The 17073-nt window shown below is 41.2% G+C and overlaps 1 protein-coding gene across 2 annotated transcripts in view; it reads right to left on the bottom strand.

Annotated features, from left to right (window-relative positions):
* Positions 1–17073, bottom strand: part of LOC140730568 (aftiphilin-like) — an 82979-nt gene that overhangs the window by 16320 nt on the left and 49586 nt on the right. For both annotated transcript variants that reach the window (XM_073051222.1, XM_073051223.1), the window contains exons 6-7: positions 16636–16767; positions 1594–1654 (exon numbers count right to left, since the gene is read on the bottom strand). In XM_073051222.1, coding sequence (XP_072907323.1) covers positions 1594–1654; positions 16636–16767 — 193 coding nt within the window. The remainder of the gene's footprint in view (positions 1–1593; positions 1655–16635; positions 16768–17073) is intronic.

The raw sequence follows: 17073 nt of genomic DNA, 5'->3' as shown, positions 1-17073 counted from the left end.
ATAAAATAACTACTTTAAAATACAATTTCTTTTAAGGTGATTCAGTGCCAACTGACATGGTTTATCTCACAGGGAAAGTCATATAACCACAACATTACAAGCTTGACAGGCTGCAGTTAAAACATTCTGCTGACCTCGGATTGCTGTACTGTTGCCAAAGCTCATGCTATCCACTGGCCCAAAGAAATCAAGGCTCAGAGCAATGGAACCTCCATTAACTTGAGCTTCAGGAACCACGTTGATAGGTACTCATGATAGCGTAAGCCAGAGTAGGGATGATGTGCAAAACAGGGGAGAAAACAAACTTCAACACGCACATTACTATTACTATATACTGCAAACACATAATCCAAAACAATTAATATTGAAAATTCTAATTATGGTTAAGCCCTTAAATTTATTTACAATTCAAGATTAAAAATGTAAACTTAATGCCTTTGATAAAGACGATTCATTTAAAATTATTTTCTGCGTTACACTTCGTGGCTTATGAACAATTTACAAGCTGAACAAATCACTAGTGAACCAAGCAGGTAGATTTGACTGGAGTAGTTAATGGACATCAAAACAATGCAGGGCTCATCCAGATTTTCTTTCTAGGTTAAGTCAAGGAATTTGCTGGTAGGTTTATGCACACTAGCCTGCGAAGTACTTCAGAAAGGCACAAATCCATTCTATTTTAACCCTGAAAATAAATCTCTTAATTTACGATTTTATTTACATAATCTTAGAAAATTTTTGTGATCACAAAGCTGGCTGCGGACATGTGAAATTGAGTGTACAAAAGACTAAAAATGTAATGAAAACTGAACTGAGATTTCAGATGAACTTCATATTCAAAGTTGAATTGCGTGCGTGCGCACACACACAAAACTGATATAGTAAATGCAAATATGCTAGGTAACTGGAATGTAGAGCATTATCTAATAGTGAAACAGCAATATTTCAGCAAGCTACTAACCATAGTTTATTTGTTACAGTATATCTTTTAGATTGCTGTGGAATTAAAACAGTAAGTCAGTAAAGATCTAAATTGTGACATGCCAATTTCAAAGGTGATACTCTATTCCATAAAATATAAAAATGCTAAGCATAATGGTAAAACATTTCATTATACTTGTCTATGTTCAAGTAACTGAGTTTGTCCAGGTGAATCTCAAAAATGCACTGGCTTTGATACTCAGACTATTAAAGCAGTTCAAAACTTCAGCCAATAACTAGAAACAATACATCATAACTGAAATTTTTAATTATTAATGGAATTATAAAATCAAGTGTTTTAAATTTGCAATTTAGCACTTAATATCATCTTGTAATTTGAATATACTGTAATAGAAAAGTATTGTGAAAGGCAGCCAATAGACTTAGAAGTGCACTTATAGCCTTTCTAAAGCTCACCTATTCTTATTTACTTTTGTGTTGCTTGCTTACGTAATAAGACCAGCATAAATCAGCAAGGCTAAAAGAAAGCCTGGATTTCCACAATGAGAAAGGATGGAAAGAAGGAAATAAATCAGCAGAGAGAAATATGTCTGAACTTGGTAGAATTCTTAACTCTAGCTCTGGTGCTAGAGGTTCAATGCAGGGACGTACCATCAAGAGGATTAGTAAGGCCACTGCTACTCCAGTCAAACTGGACAGGCGGGACTTGATCCTAAGGAGAGAGGAAAACATTACATTACACTGGAACTCAAGTTCAATGGTAGAAAAATATCTTCAGGTGCAAAATAATTTCAAAACATTTTATTAAACATATCTACAATAATTAGCTAGTATTTTTGATTCTCAAAGCTCATATTAAACTAAACCATAACTGCTCAATAAAGCAGTGATGGATTAAAGTGAACACATCAGATGAGTAAGTGAGCCTGACAAAACAGATCAAGAGATTGGTCGGATGTGTAGCGAGTTAATTTTCATTGGGATCAGGACCTGTGCTGTGGAGCAAAAAAAAAATCACCTACATCCTCACTAATGCAGTAAAATTTGCTGGAAGTGCACACACATGTGTGATTTTAGATGGAAATGGACTCAGTTACAATAGTCTTTAAACTAAATGGCCTAAATGGTGCCAAGATCAATACTTAAATCATGCTCATTTGGTCGAGATACAAGAAGCAGAAAATTACTTTCTTTGTAATTAAGCACCAGAATTTCTAAAGGAACATATTGAAGTAGTAGCAAATAACTAGTATTGCCAATTGCTCCTCCATTTAAGTAGTAATGCAGTGAAGTTATGAAGTAATATTGAAAATCAGTCTTAAGAGTCTTTTAGCCTCCCTTCAGTACAGGGAAATGAAAACAAAATCTTTTGACTTCAGTATGATTAATGGAACATAATGCTGGTTATTAGAAAAACAGCAAGGTGGGGCACAATAGAAGTTTCATTCATAGAGCTGGAATACAACTTAAGGAGTGGGGAAAAGACACGATTGCTTATCCACCCATTAATTAGTTTCACCAAACTGAATAGAAGACATCTCAATGTAGGGCAGCATGTTTCCTTTGATACAAACAGATCAATGCCCTTGGTGGGTCTTTACTCTTAATTCAAATCTTACAGACTACAAAGTTTTACTGACACCCAGAAGCAAACATTTTAGACAAACCCATCTTGAAACCTGACTGACCTTTTGAGGGCAGGAAGAGCACATGATGGAAATACACTGTTTTCAACTGTCTGGTTTGCTTTTCTTTAAATGTCAAACATTTCAGCAAGTATTCTTGTGCCACAGTAATGACTAATTGGCTTTGTTGCATGAAGCATTCAGTTTACATGACTAAGTCTTTGTGCAAACCCCATTTCCAGAAAAGTTGGGATATTTTCCAAAATGCAATAAAATAAAAATCTGTGATGTTAATTCACGTGAACCCTTATTTAACTGACAAAAGTACAAAGAAAAGATTTTCAATAGTTTTACTGACCAACTTAATTGTATTTTGTAAATATACACAAATTTAGAATTTGATGTCTGCAACACACTCAACAAAAGTTGGGATACAGTTAAAATAAGATTGAAAAGTGCACAGAATATTCAAGTAACACCGGTTTGTAAGACTCCACATTAAGCAGGCTAATTGGTAGCAGGTGAGGTATCATGACTGGGTGTAAAAGTAGCGTCCATCAAAGGCTCAGTCTTTGCAAGCAAGGATGGGTCGTGGCTCACCCCTTTGTGCCAAAATTCATGAGAGAATTGTTAGTCAGTTCAAAAGGAACATTTCCCTACGCAAGATTGCAGAGAATTTCGGTCTTTCAACATCTACAGTACATAATATTGTGAAAAGATTCAGAGAATTCAGAGACATCTCAGTGCGTAAAGGGCAAGGGCGGAAACCACTGTTGAATGCGCGTGATCTTCGAGCCCTCAGGCGGCACTGCCTAAGAAACCGTCATGCTACTGTGACAATTGTAGCCACATGGGCTCGGGAGTACTTCAGAAAACCATTGTTACTTAACGCAGTCCGTCGCTGCATCCAGAAATGCAACTTGAAACTGTATAACGCAAGGAGGAAGCCATACATCAACTCTATGCAGAAACGCTGGCAAGTTCTCTGGGCCCAAGCTCATCTCAGATGGACCGAAAGACTGTGGAACCGTGAGCTGTGGTCAGATGAGTCCACATTTCAGCTAGTTTTCGGAAAAAACGGGCGTCGAGTTCTCCGTGCCAAAGATGAAAACGACCATCCTGATTGTTATCAGCGAAAGGTGCAAAAGCCAGCATCTGTGATAGTATGGGGGTGCATCAGTGCATGTATTTGAAGGTACCACTGACTCTTCAGATTCAGATTCAGTTTATTGTCATTTAGAAACCACAAATGCAATGCAGTTAAAAAATGAGACAATGCTCCCCCAGAATGATATCACAAAAGCATATGACAAAACAGACTACACCAGAGAATCCACGTAACGTTTGGCAAACCCGAATCCAGAGTCCGGAGAGGCTGCTGCGTATTAATATCGTGCTACCATCTAGCGCGTTCCCCGGAAAGGAGCTCCAAATCCACCAGACAAAAAGACCAAAAACTAAAGCTACAAGACCTGCACAAAACCACATAATTACAACATATAGTTACAACAGTGCAAACAATAGCATAATTGATTTAAAAAAACAGACTATGGGCACAGTAAAAATAGTCCAAGATGTTAAAGGACTAAGTTCAAAAGAAATCACCACAGTTTCCACAAGTCCCCAAGGTCCCGACAGACTCGCCATCCCACGCCAGCGGCAGAAGGGAGTGCCCTCACTATGGACTCCCAAGGCGCCACCCGACTCAGCCTCGCAGATGCAGCACACAATGGAAGCTCCGTCGAAACCAGCCTCACAGATGCAGCACACACTGAAAGCGACCTGAGTCCGTCGAACCTCCAAGCCAACGACCATCCCCTCCGGCACAGCTTCTCCAAGCTCCATCCTCTGCCAAGCATATTAAGATGGCCCCGCCAACGGCCATCGGCAACACGACCCTGAGGACTGGGGACCTGTTCTTCCCAGCAGAGTCCTGGACCTCACAGCAGCAGCAGCAACGAAGTAGGTCTTCCTGGAACTTCCCAATGTTTCTCCGTGCTTCCACGTCCATTTTCAATCGATTATGATTGCGCACGGCACCCCACTTCACAAATAACAGATAATCAGTTCCGGAGTGGCCGCTGCAAGCTGCGTCGCGCCGCCATCTTGGATCAATCTCTAAGGCGTATATTAGGATTTTAGAGAGACATATGTTGCCATCAAGGCGACGTCTCTTCCCGGGACGCCCATGCTTATTTCAACAGAACAATGCCAGACCACATTCTGCATGGGCTACAACAGCATGGCTTTGTAGACACAGAGTGTGTGTGCTTGACCGGCCTGCTGCCAGTCCAGATCTATCTCCTATTAAAAATGTATGGCGCATCATGAAGAGGAGAATCAGACAACGGAGACCACGGACTGTTGAGCAGCTGAAGTCTTATATCAAGCAAGAATGGACAAAATTTCCATTTGCAAATCTACTACAATTAGTATCCTCAGTTCCAAAACGATCAAAAAGTGTTATTAAAAGGAAAGGTGATGTAACACAATGGTAAACATGCCTCTGTCCCAACTTTTGTTGAGTGTGTTGCAGCCATCAAATTCTAAATTTGTGTATATTTACAAAATACAATTGTTGGTCAGTAAAACCATTGAAAATTTTTTTCTTTGTACTTTTGTCAGTTAAATAAAGGTTCACTTGAATTAACATATTGTAGCGATGTGCTACACACAGTAAGTCGTTTCGAGACTAGTTTATTCAAACTTCGCGGTGCTGGCATTCAAATCCCTAGCGCCCGCCCTCTCCGGGCGGAAATGACATCAGAGGTACATTACTAAAGTCTCCCCCCACGCGGTATTTGTGAGCCGGTTCGCCTGCGCAGAAAGTGGCTCGCCACATAACCCCCCCCCCCCCCCCCCCCCCCGCCAGAACTGGCAATACACCCCCAATGTCCACAGTCTGGATCAGCCTCTGTTTGGGAGGTCTGCCTCTGTGCCGCGGTGCCTGAACCTCGACCGGCTGCGCCAAGTCCACATGGGCTGGTTTGAGTCGGTCCACTGTGAAAACCTCCTCTCTCCCCGCAATGTCCAGAACGTACATGGACCTGTTGTTGTTGATCACCTTGAACGGCCCCTCGTACGGCCGCTGTAGCGTTCTCAAACTCATTAGAACACTAATGAAAAGGGGCAGGCTCTCTGAAATATCATCACCATTCAATAGTTAAGTATAGAGTTGAACATTACTGGATTTGGATGCAAGATCATATTAAACATCAAATTATCTGCCAAGCCAGCTAACAAGTTTTATTGGGAATCTTAAGCCGAAGCTTCATTGTCTTATAGCAATATAGCACAGATACATGCCCTTCAGTCCAACTTGTCCATGCTAACCATGGTGCCATCCAAACTGTCCCATTTTCCTATGTTCAGCCCACATTCCTTTAAGCATCTACCCAAGTGCCTCTTAAATTATATTTTTGTCCCTGGAAAAAATCTTGACCCTCAGGTCCATTTTACACCTTTCTCCTCTCACCCTACCCAATGTTCTCTAGTGTTGGACTCTCCTACCCTAGGGAAAATGACTTACTACCCACTTCATTTGTGCCCCTCATAATTTTAAATATTTCCATAAGATTGCCACTCAGTCTCCTACATTTCAAGGAATAAATAACTAGCATGACAAACTCTCCTTCTAAATCAGGCCCTCGAACCCTGCACAAATCCTCACAAATTTTCTGCTGTCTTTCATTAATAAGATAACCAAAGCTGTACACAGTTCTCCAAGTGGGCCTCACTGATGACTTAAACAATTTCAACACAAGTCACATCTTCTACTCAACTGCCTGACTGAAGGCCAACATGCTGAATGCCTTTCTTAGCCACCTTGTCGACATGTGATGCAGCCTTCTATGAACAATGCACTAAGGTCCCTCTATTTCAATTCACTTTCTATAACACATGCCCTACATGGGTCTCTCTCCCCTGTCAACATGGTGGCAAGCTGTGATATTCGATGCTTTAACTCTGACTTGACTGCTTTTTTAGGCTCACAGGAATGGTTTTAGGGACAGTGTGGGGAGTTAGGGGTCAGATTAGGGTTTAGGGATAAGGACGAGGATGAATTGAGAGGTCAGGGGCAGTAAATGAACTGACAGGCTTAGGAGCCATTGTTTGAGTCAAGTTGGCACTGAGGTGTGATGTCCGATGTGGCCTACTTACTTTTTAAGGTTGGTAGGGATGGTTAGGGGGACAGTGTGGAGAGTTATGGGTCAAGTTAGAATATAGGGACAGGGATGAGGGAAAGTGAAGAGTCAGAGTCAGGAGCCTGCATTCAGAGTCCAGATTGGAATGCATCATGTTCAAAGGTCAGCAATCTGGAGGTCGGGTTGCGTCAGGTCATCAGGTGCTGAGGAGATTCTCAGGTTGCCAAATCCTGAGTCAGAAGTTTGTGTGGGCAAGAGTCATGAGGGACAGCTACCACTCTACCCATGATCTGTGAGCCTTCGGGCTGAGGCCCAAAGGCCAAACCATGGTCAAAGTTCAAAGTAAATTTATCAAAGTACATATGTCACCATATACTGTACAACCGAAGTTCACTTTCTTGCAGACATTCACAGTAAATACAGAGGAACACAATAGAATCATGGAAAGGTCACACACAACAAGATGAACAACCAATGTACAAAAGACAAATTGTGTAAATACGAAAAGGAAAAACATATATAAATAAATAAGCCGTATCAAGAACATGAGATGAGAAGCCTTGAAAGTGAGTCCATTGGTTGTGCTCAATTCAGTGTTGGGGTGAGTGAAGTTATCCGCTTTGGTTCAAGAGCCTGATGGTTGAGGGATAATTACTGTTCCCGAACCTGGAGGTGTGGGTCCTGAGGCTCTTGTACCTCCTTCCTGATGGCAGTAGTGTAAAGAGAGCATGGCCTGGAAGGTGGGGATCCTTGATGATGGATGCTGCTTTCCTGCATGTAGACATGCTCAATAGTGTGGAGGGCTTTACCCGTGATGGACTGGGCCACATCCATTACCTTTTGTAGGTAGGTTTGTGGCTGACACAAAATTAGCTGCTATTGATAGTGAAAGAAGACATCTCACTGTATGCTTCAATAAATGTGATAAATAAATCTGTATCAGAAAATTATGCTCCTTGGCCCACTGCCCTAACTTTTCCACCCCTCCCCCAGCACAATCTAAGGTATCTTCTTTCACTATCAATAGCACCTAACTTCATGGCAGCCATAAACTTACCTTGTGCAGTCACATCCATGTGATTTATATGTGATAACTGATCAAAGCAGATTCTTCCCCCTTGCCATCAAGGTCGATGACCATCTCCTTGTTATTGCTTTTCCTGCACTGTTTTTTGTAATTTATATTCATTGTCTCTTTGCACTGTACAGCTGTCATAAGACAATCATAAAACATTTCTGATAAATGATGAATAACGAGGGCCCCAACACCGCCTCTGTGGCACACCATTAGTCATCAGCCTCCATTACAAGCAATGACCTGCAACCACCCACCCTCTGCTTCCTTCCTTGAACCAGTCTGAGTTCTGTTTAGAGCATTTAAAAATTATTCTTTTTAAGCATCCTTTTGAATCAAAAATGCACCCAAGTTGCTTTCATCTTGGAATTAAAGCAACTGATGTCCAAGAAGTTAAAATGCCTTCCGCCAAAATATCCCCCAAAAATATCTATACAGGTAAATGTGGCAGTCTCAAAACTGCTGATCAAAGTAGCTTGGAGCATTTATAGTTTTACCGTCTCTTCCAATTAAATATCAGTAAGTGCTGTTTTTGGGTTTCAGATACCAAAAAGCTGTGCGATAGGATGGAGGCAAAAGATCCAAGAACAAGCTTTGCTAGTTAATATGCAAAACAACTACAGTACTGTCCCTTTAGTAAACAAAACCTAAAAACGAGAACTGAGATAAACGCTAAGTCTGTCAAGCTTGTTCAGCCAGACATTAACATCACGGTTGATGCAACTTTCCTCAAATTCATTATACACTTTTACACACCAATCCTCAAATAACCAAAAATCCTATCAACATCTCAATGCTCTTGGGTAAAACATTTAAATAATCACACTTTGGGATGCACCATTGCATTTTGAGGTTATTGGTAGTTGTGTGGCTTTATTGAATAAAGGTTTACTTTGAATTCCAGCTTTGTTCCATCTCCTGGCTTCGGGTCTCATCAGTAGTCATCGGCGAGTGAACACAACAAATTGGCAACAAGGCGCTATATTATATCAACATGGCAAATTTAGCAGAAGATTTGCAAGCAAATCTACAATAGCAGCAAGCTCAATTTGAGGCTGCCTAGTTGAAGTTAATTGAAATCTTGACCAGCAGTTTATTGTGAGTCTAACAACATCGGTGTCAAACATTAAACACAACTCATGAAAGTCAGCTGCTGCGTCTATTACCAACTTCCAGTTCGATGATGCTTTGGAAGTTAATTTTGATTCATGGTTCAAACGTTACAAAGATGTATTCTGGGTTGAGATCAACAGTGAAGACAACACTTGGAAGACACACTTTGCTCCGAAAATTAGGTACTGCTGAACATGAGCATTATTGCAACTTCATTCTGCCCAGGAACTCTCGTTACCTATCGTTTGATGAATCTGTCAGCTATTAAGCAGTTTTGGTGAGCAGTCAGTTCAGTGTTCACCACCACTACTTAAAATTTGTTAAACATGATCCCAATAACTTCATCACATATGCTGATGTTGTCAATAGCACAAATGAAAAGATTAAGCTAGGTAATGTGACTGAATAACGAATCATTATTTGTGGACTTCAGGCACCTGGTGATGCAGACATTTGCAAACAGCTCCTGGCCTGACCAAAGCAAGAAGCTGATATGGCTGTATAAGCTGTCACTCAAAAATATCAGCATTTAATCAACCTGAAATGCAATTCCAATGTGATCAATACAGTTTCCAGCGGCCCAGCATCATCACTTAACAGGTCTACAAGCGGCCAAACAGAACCTGTTGGAACTGTGGTGCGTGGCATTAGGCAAGAAACTCCCCATACAAACATATCTGCAACAAATGCCAACACCATGGTCACAGAAGGCTTTTGCCATCCTTTATTCAATGTCTTCTAGAACAGTGACACATGAGGACTCAAAGTTTCAAAAGCCATCAATATCTGCAAGGAGCTTAACAGTTAATACTCAAATTTGACTTTGACCCCTACCACCACTTTCTCTCCCACAGGTGGTACAACAATCAGCTGGTCAAGCTACAACTCGCTACAGCGTCACATCACCATTATCTCCAAACACACATGGCGGGCACTTGGGTCCCCACCAGTCAAAGCAACTTATCATTTGCCTGTAGTGCATCAGGTGGAATCTTTCAGCAGATTGGCGAACTGCACTGCATGGTGAAGCTGAACAGTAACCAAGTCAATAGTGTGTGTTATCTAACAGACGAGCCAGATTTGAATGTGCTTGGCACTGACTGAATGGACAAACTTGATCTCTGAAGCATCCCTCTGGGCAATGGCCATTCAATTCAAGTCAGTCAACGACATACCACAACCCATCTGTGAGACTACAAAACAACTGCAACAATGCTATGCAGCAGTGTTTCAAGGTTTGGGTTGCTGCACCAAACTTCAAGCAGAGCTCCAGCTCCGTCCAGATGTGAAGCCAGTCTTCCATCCCAAAGGCCAGTACCATACACAAATTTACCAATCACGGAGCAAGAGCTAGATCATCTACAACAAGCTGGTGTGATCAAAGGTAACAACTTCTCATGTTCAAGAGCACCAATAGTCATCACCAAGAAAGCCAACAGTAGAGTGGTTTTAGGCAAACTTCACAACCAGTTTCAATGCACCTCTGGAGATATACCAGTACCCGTAACAGGTACCCCGCAGAGCTCTTGGCAAAATTGAACAGTCGTCACTACTTTGCGAAGTTGGTCCTTGGATGAACCTCCAGTTGCAAGAAAAAGTTTGTGAATACTTTGTAATTACCTGGTTTTCTGCATTAATTACTCAAAATGTGGTCTGATCTTCATCCAAGGCACAGTAATAGACAAACACAAACTGCCTAAACCAATAATATAAGCAATCGTACTTCTCGTCAATACTGAGTATACCATGTCTCTTTTCCTTCCTCCATCTGCCCTTTGGAGTAAAGCAGCTCATTCAATTTTCCAACAGCTTATGGGCACCCTGCTGAGTGGTACTGACAGTGTTGCCACTTACTTTGACATTATTGTGATGGACACAGATCAGACAGAACTATGCAATGCCTGGATCATGTTTTGATCGAACGATTGACTTCAGATTGCAACTTCAGGTAGAAAAATGCAGCCTTCTGATATTTTCCATCAAGTATCTGGATTCATCATAGATGAGCACAGTTGTCACCCAGATCCCAAAAACATCACTGCTATGTTATCTCCACCATCAGATGTTAACACTATGATTATTTTTGGGCATGATCAGTCATTATTCAGCATTTCTCCCAACAATGTACCAGCTGAAGGAACAACTCAATGACTTGCTCGACAATGGTGCCACATGGAAACAGTTCAAACAATGCTAAAATGCTTTTGATCAGGTGAATAATTTGTTATCACCCGATCTTCTCTTGATGCATTTCAGCCCAGAGTTTCAAATCATTGTCACGACAGATACATCCAGTGGGAACTGACATATTCTATATCTTCTTTCATGTTCCAAGATAGCTGTCACACAGCAGTCAAATCACTGACTGCAGCAGAAACAAACTATGGACAAATCAAGAAGGAAACTTTGGAAGTAATCTTTGCTGTAATGAAATTCTACGAAATGCTTTATAGCAGATGCTTCACTTTCTTTACTGATCACAAGCCACTGTTGTCCATCTTTGGGTCTAAGAAAGGCATCCTGGTCTATATAGCTAACCGTATACAAAAAAACACCTCCACAACCTTGTTGTGGGCTGGAGGCTCGAGTGCCTCAATGTCCTGGAGATCTATGTTGGCTGGAGTCAGGGTTTCATGCTTTGGCTCTTGATAGGGTCACCCATGCTAAACAGGTCCAAGAGCAGAGGCCAGACTAAGAGTGATCCACCAGTCCTCCAGGTTTGGAGATTCAGCTCCGTCAGAATCCTAGTAAATTTGAATGTGACAGCATTCCCAAGTCTCCATTCAGGACTTCTATGACTGACAATAGTGAAAACCTAGAGGAAGCCTTGAGTACCACCAGAGATGGAAAACATTCATTGCTGCACTAAACAGCAGCAGCATAATGGGCAGTAGGTATATAAAAGGAGGGCAACAATGTTATTAGCCTACGATTTTGAAATCAAGTACACATTAACCCATGATCTTGGTCAGGCAGTTGTCTTCTCCAAACTTATGAATCAGCAGGTTACTTCATAAATGCTCAGCTGGTACACAAAGCTTCTTGCTAGGGCTTTCATTTGATTGATGCCCACTTGATCACAGTGGAATTCTTTCAGTACTTTTCATCACTGTTCGGGGAATTGCTTTTCTGTCTCCAAACATTAGGCAGGTGTCCACAGTTGAAAGCGACAATGAAGATGTAGTTGTGGCTGCGATTTCAATTGATCACAAAGTCCAATGGGTTGTATCAGATGCTACTGTAGGTCTTCCAATCACGGTCATCAAGATCAAAGCAGAAACAGCTGTAGATCCATTTATTCAACGTTTCTCCACATACCTCATTGACAGATAGCTAATTAAGTTTGAGGACGATGCTATATACTTCTACCAGATCACACATCGCTCTCAACTGTGGACACCTGCCTAATTTTTGGAGACAGAAAAGCCATTCCACCAACAGTGATGAAAAGTACTGAAACAATTCCACTGTGATCAAGTGGGCATCAATCAAATGAAAGCCCTAGCAAGAAGCTTTGTGTACCAGCTGAGCATTTATGAAGTAACCTGCTGATTCATAAGTCTGAACATAAAAGGAGGCATTGGTGCGTGAAAGAGGTGTGCAGTCTAACAGCGAGTGGTCATTTTAGTCACTGTTCTTGTGATTGCAAGACCCTGTTGGGCATTGTTAATGTGGAATGCTGCAAGTCTGATTCACTGATTTACTGATGGCTGTTAGGGGAGCTACATGGCCTCGGTTTTACTGAGGACTAGGCCTCAAGCACACCAGTGTTGCCTGTTTACAACCCCCACCTAGAGGAAGGCGGCAGAGTCAGTGTGCTCCACTGAAGCCAGTATGACACAGCACCAAAGCTGAAGTCAGTGCTGCCCTCTAGTGCTCACTTGACAGAAGACAAGCCATATTGTGCTCGACTGCAGATTTCTGCAACATTCATTGATTTGGTCTTGGTCTATAATTTTTTGTGTGACTGTACTTTACTGATATCTTATATGTGTTATATGTACTGTGTATTGCACCTTGGCCCCAGAGTGATGCTTTTTCGTTTGACTGTATTCATATATGGTTGAATAACAACTAAACGAACTGCAAACACGAGGAAATCTGCAGATGCTGGAAATTCAAACAACACACACAAAATGCTGGTGGAACGCAGCAGGCCAGGCAGCATCTATAAGGAGAAGCACTGTCGACGTTTCGGGCCGAGACCCTTCGTCAGGACTGACTGAAAAGAAAGATAGTAAGAGATTTGAAAGTAGTGGGGGGGGGGGGGGGGGGAAGAGATTTGAAAGTAGTGGGGGGAGGGTAAGAGATTTGAAAGTAGTGGGGGGAGGGTAAGAGATTTGAAAGTAGTGGGGGGAGGGTCTCCCCACTACTTTCAAATCTCTTATTATCTTTCCTTTCAGTTAGTCCTGACGAAGGGTCTCGGCCCAAAACGTCGACAGTGCTTCTCCTTATAGATGCTGCCTGGCCTGCTGTGTTCCACCAGCATTTTGTGTGTGTTGTTTAAACTTGAACTGAACTGATCTGATATGACATCCGTATGCAGTGTACTTAGTGCTCTAAACAGCAAAGAACCCAAGTACAGCCAAGCCACAACCATGGATTCAGTGACCAGAACTTGTTGTCCAGTACATATTGACTTTACTGGCCCAATCAACAGGTGTACCAACCTTGTCCTGGTTGGCACCTATTCCAAATGGCCAGAAGTTTGATCTACAAAGTTGACAATAAGATCTGCTGCTGCAGATCTTCAGCCACTTTGGGATGCTAGAAACACTTGCTCACCCCTTTATCATCCACAGTCCAGCAGCCAAGGCTCTCAACAGATTTCTACTGACATATCGAAATACACCACATCCAGGCCTCGAGAGAAGTCTCCAACTGAAGCATTCTTGGGAAGAAAACTGTGCAGCGTTGGATGCCACATCGTCCAACATCTGAGACGACAGACAGTCATGTGCACAAAGGCAGCCACACAGACATTGACTGACGGGTGAAGTAATTTGAGGCTGAAGCCACAGTGCAGGCCAGACAGTATCACAATGAACAAGATGTCTGGGTACCAGGTCAGATTGTCAAATGAATGGGGGAAATATTCCATGAAGATATCATAGACAGACATTATTGTCATCATCACATCAATGAGTTGTGGCCACATGCTCCTGAAGGCACAAGTTTGTTGTGCAATCATCAAAATCAGAGCTGGACCTTAATTTCCCTCCTGGAAGAGTTCAACTTACCCAGACTGAGCAAACCACTGGTTCCAGCACAGCCATAAGCAACATCGTGGCAAGAAAGCAACAGCTGCAACCTCCAAGGACTGATCAACCAGCGTTCCAATCCAAATCAAGCCTTGGCTCAAATACTGCAGGTAATCATCTTCGTGAGGGAGGTGTTACAATGAGCTGAAACAACTAACTCCTATTGGTCAGCTGACAACAAATCCTAGGCCAACTTTCATTGATGATCTTTCCTCCTATCATATCTGGAATGTTCTCAGGTAAACTATTTAAGTCATGCTTTTGGATGTACTGTTGAGTTTTGAGTTATTTAATAGTTCACTGAATAAAGGTTTATTTCAAGTTCAGGCTTTGTTCCATCTCCTGGCTTCGGGCCTCAGTAGTCACAGGTGAGTAAACACAACACTAATACTATTGCGTTGGCTCAAGTAACACAAGCTCTTACCTTGCAGAATAACTATGCATTGCACATTTGGTGAATGTTTTCTGAAAATGCAGATATATCCATCAAATCCTCTCCATCCATTGGGGTTCAGACATCCTCAGAATGCTAATAAATTTGTGAAACATGACTTGAAACCGCACATAATGCTAGGGAGACTTTCCAAATGTTCTGCTATTATTTAACAATTGATTCTAATACTGGGGAGAAAATTATATTTACTCATTTTTTGAATAAAGGTATTCCAGTAATAATTTTTCAGTCCTCACATACTTTTCCAGAATCAGCAGGCTTCTTGCAAGATTGTAACCACTTCATCCTAGGATATACATAATCAGGTCCAGGAGACCAACAACTTTTATCCCTTTTTTTTGTGTGTGCCATACTCTGCCAGAGCCTTAGTGACCACTTATATTTTTTCAAGTGGCTGTTTTGGAGGAAAGATTCTGTGAGTGGTTCCCCAGGTCCTTCTCACAGTGCAGTGCTCTTTTTTTTTAAAAAGAGGCCGAGTTGCGAGCTTGACACTCAACCCAACACGGATGGAAAGCGTGTCGGGGAGCGGCCCGACTGGATTTTTTCCATACTAATAGGACACTTGCAATAGCTTTGCCCTTAATAAATCTGTGTTGGCATGCTCAAATTAATCCATATTGTTCCAGATGATTATTAATTCCAAATCAAACATTGTTAAAGACTTTCCATTACAGAAGTTAAACCATCATGCCTGCAGTTGCTAGGCTTATCCTAATTCCTATTTTGAAGGAGGTAGTAATATTACCCCCCTCTATGTAACTTGAATACAAACAAGTTGCATGCTGAATTCAAAACAAACTGCAGATCTTGATAGTCAGAAACAGATATTCTTTAAGCTTAATTGTATCAGACTTCTTCATTTTTGCTCTTTCCTCCCCATATATCCATTTGTTCTCTAACAACTCTGTAAATGTTAACTGCTTTGCTTCAGAAATGCCACGCTATTAATTCTCCAGTTGAACCTATGCCTTACTAGTTTGAGAGTTCTAAATGAACCACAAAGATGGCAAAGCAGATAGTGGCCCAAAAAAAATTAAAAGCCATGGAAAAGTTATTCAACTAACTTTCTAACAAGTGTTGTTAAAGGTATAATGGTGCATTATAACAAATTGGTGAGATGGAGAATAGTTATATTAAAACTAGCTAGAAAACAATTAATGATTACTCTTTAAAGTACTGTTTTAAAGCACATATTCTCACTGCATTTACAGGTTAGATTGATATCCACTTGAAATACTACCTAGATGACTACTGACAAAGTTCACTTGTTGAGCAGCATGCTCGATTGGCATTCAATTCACTACCCTAAAGATTTAATCTCTCTGCAGTTGTTGTAAAGCTCTCAAAATACAGCTGAGAAGACCACTGCAGGATTTACAACCAGTAGTATCCCAGCATTACGATGGTATGTGAAGTGGATAGGAACTTGCAGTGGGGCTTTTCTCGTCCACTAAATGTCCTTGCCCCTCCTTGGTGATAGAGGTATTTATTAGTTCAGGGAAGTGTTTGGTGTCTGTTCATAAATGCAGTTCCTCACACACCAGAAATGCAAAGGTAATATTCACTCAGATTCCAAATACACTTCTACAATCATTATCAGTAAGATAGGCACGAGTACTGCTGTACCACACCACTACCACTTGCAGGTTCCAATTCAAGTCAAAACCATTCTAATCTGGAAACATTGCCAGCCCTTCAATGCTTCCTGGAATACTCTATCCAACAGTTCTATGGGAACACCTTTACTAAAGGACTGCACTGTTCAAGGTCATAGTTCACCATGCTCTCAGAAACAATTTGGAAAAAGGTAACAAATAATTGCCTTGCCAGCAGCACCCAGAACCCGAAAACTGAAGAGAACTGCAAAGTAGAACTGAGCAGCTATTCAGCCAACAAAAACAGTAGATTTGATTCCATGATGATGCCCTCTCCTTCAACTAACTGATAAATACAATTGCCCACAAGGACATTTATAGATAGCCTTTAGTTTACAGTATAGACAAAGATAGTTTATCATTACCCGACTTTGATCACATGTAGAAGTGCTCATGTCAGAAGCAGAAACGCTTGCAGTTGGTGTCTGACCTATTGAAGCTATCTTCTCTGCAGCTGATATTGGTTTGACTGGTTCTTTGGTGGGTTCCAGCATGCCCTGAAATAAACCAGAAAGTAATCTACTTAAAATATACCCTAAAAGCACATGCTTGTGGGATAAAGGTAGTAGAAATGAGCAAGAATTTAAAAGCAGACAAAAAAATATCTGTGTAGCCCACATGTGAAAATGTGATTCAGCAATGCATTTTAAAATTTGACATTTTACATTTTTAATCAAAAGAATAATAAATGGTAATAAATGCAAGTTACACAAAAACTGAAAATGCTGGGAATATCAACCAGGTGAGGAATGAATTAATCAAGATAAAAACAGATAAATAAACTTCCATTACAACTATAACAA

The sequence above is a fragment of the Hemitrygon akajei genome, chromosome 7 (assembly GCF_048418815.1).
Source record: "Hemitrygon akajei chromosome 7, sHemAka1.3, whole genome shotgun sequence".
Classification (NCBI taxonomy): domain Eukaryota; kingdom Metazoa; phylum Chordata; class Chondrichthyes; order Myliobatiformes; family Dasyatidae; genus Hemitrygon; species Hemitrygon akajei.
Note: the sequence above shows the minus strand (reverse complement) of the source record. Positions and strands in the feature narration are given on the sequence as shown.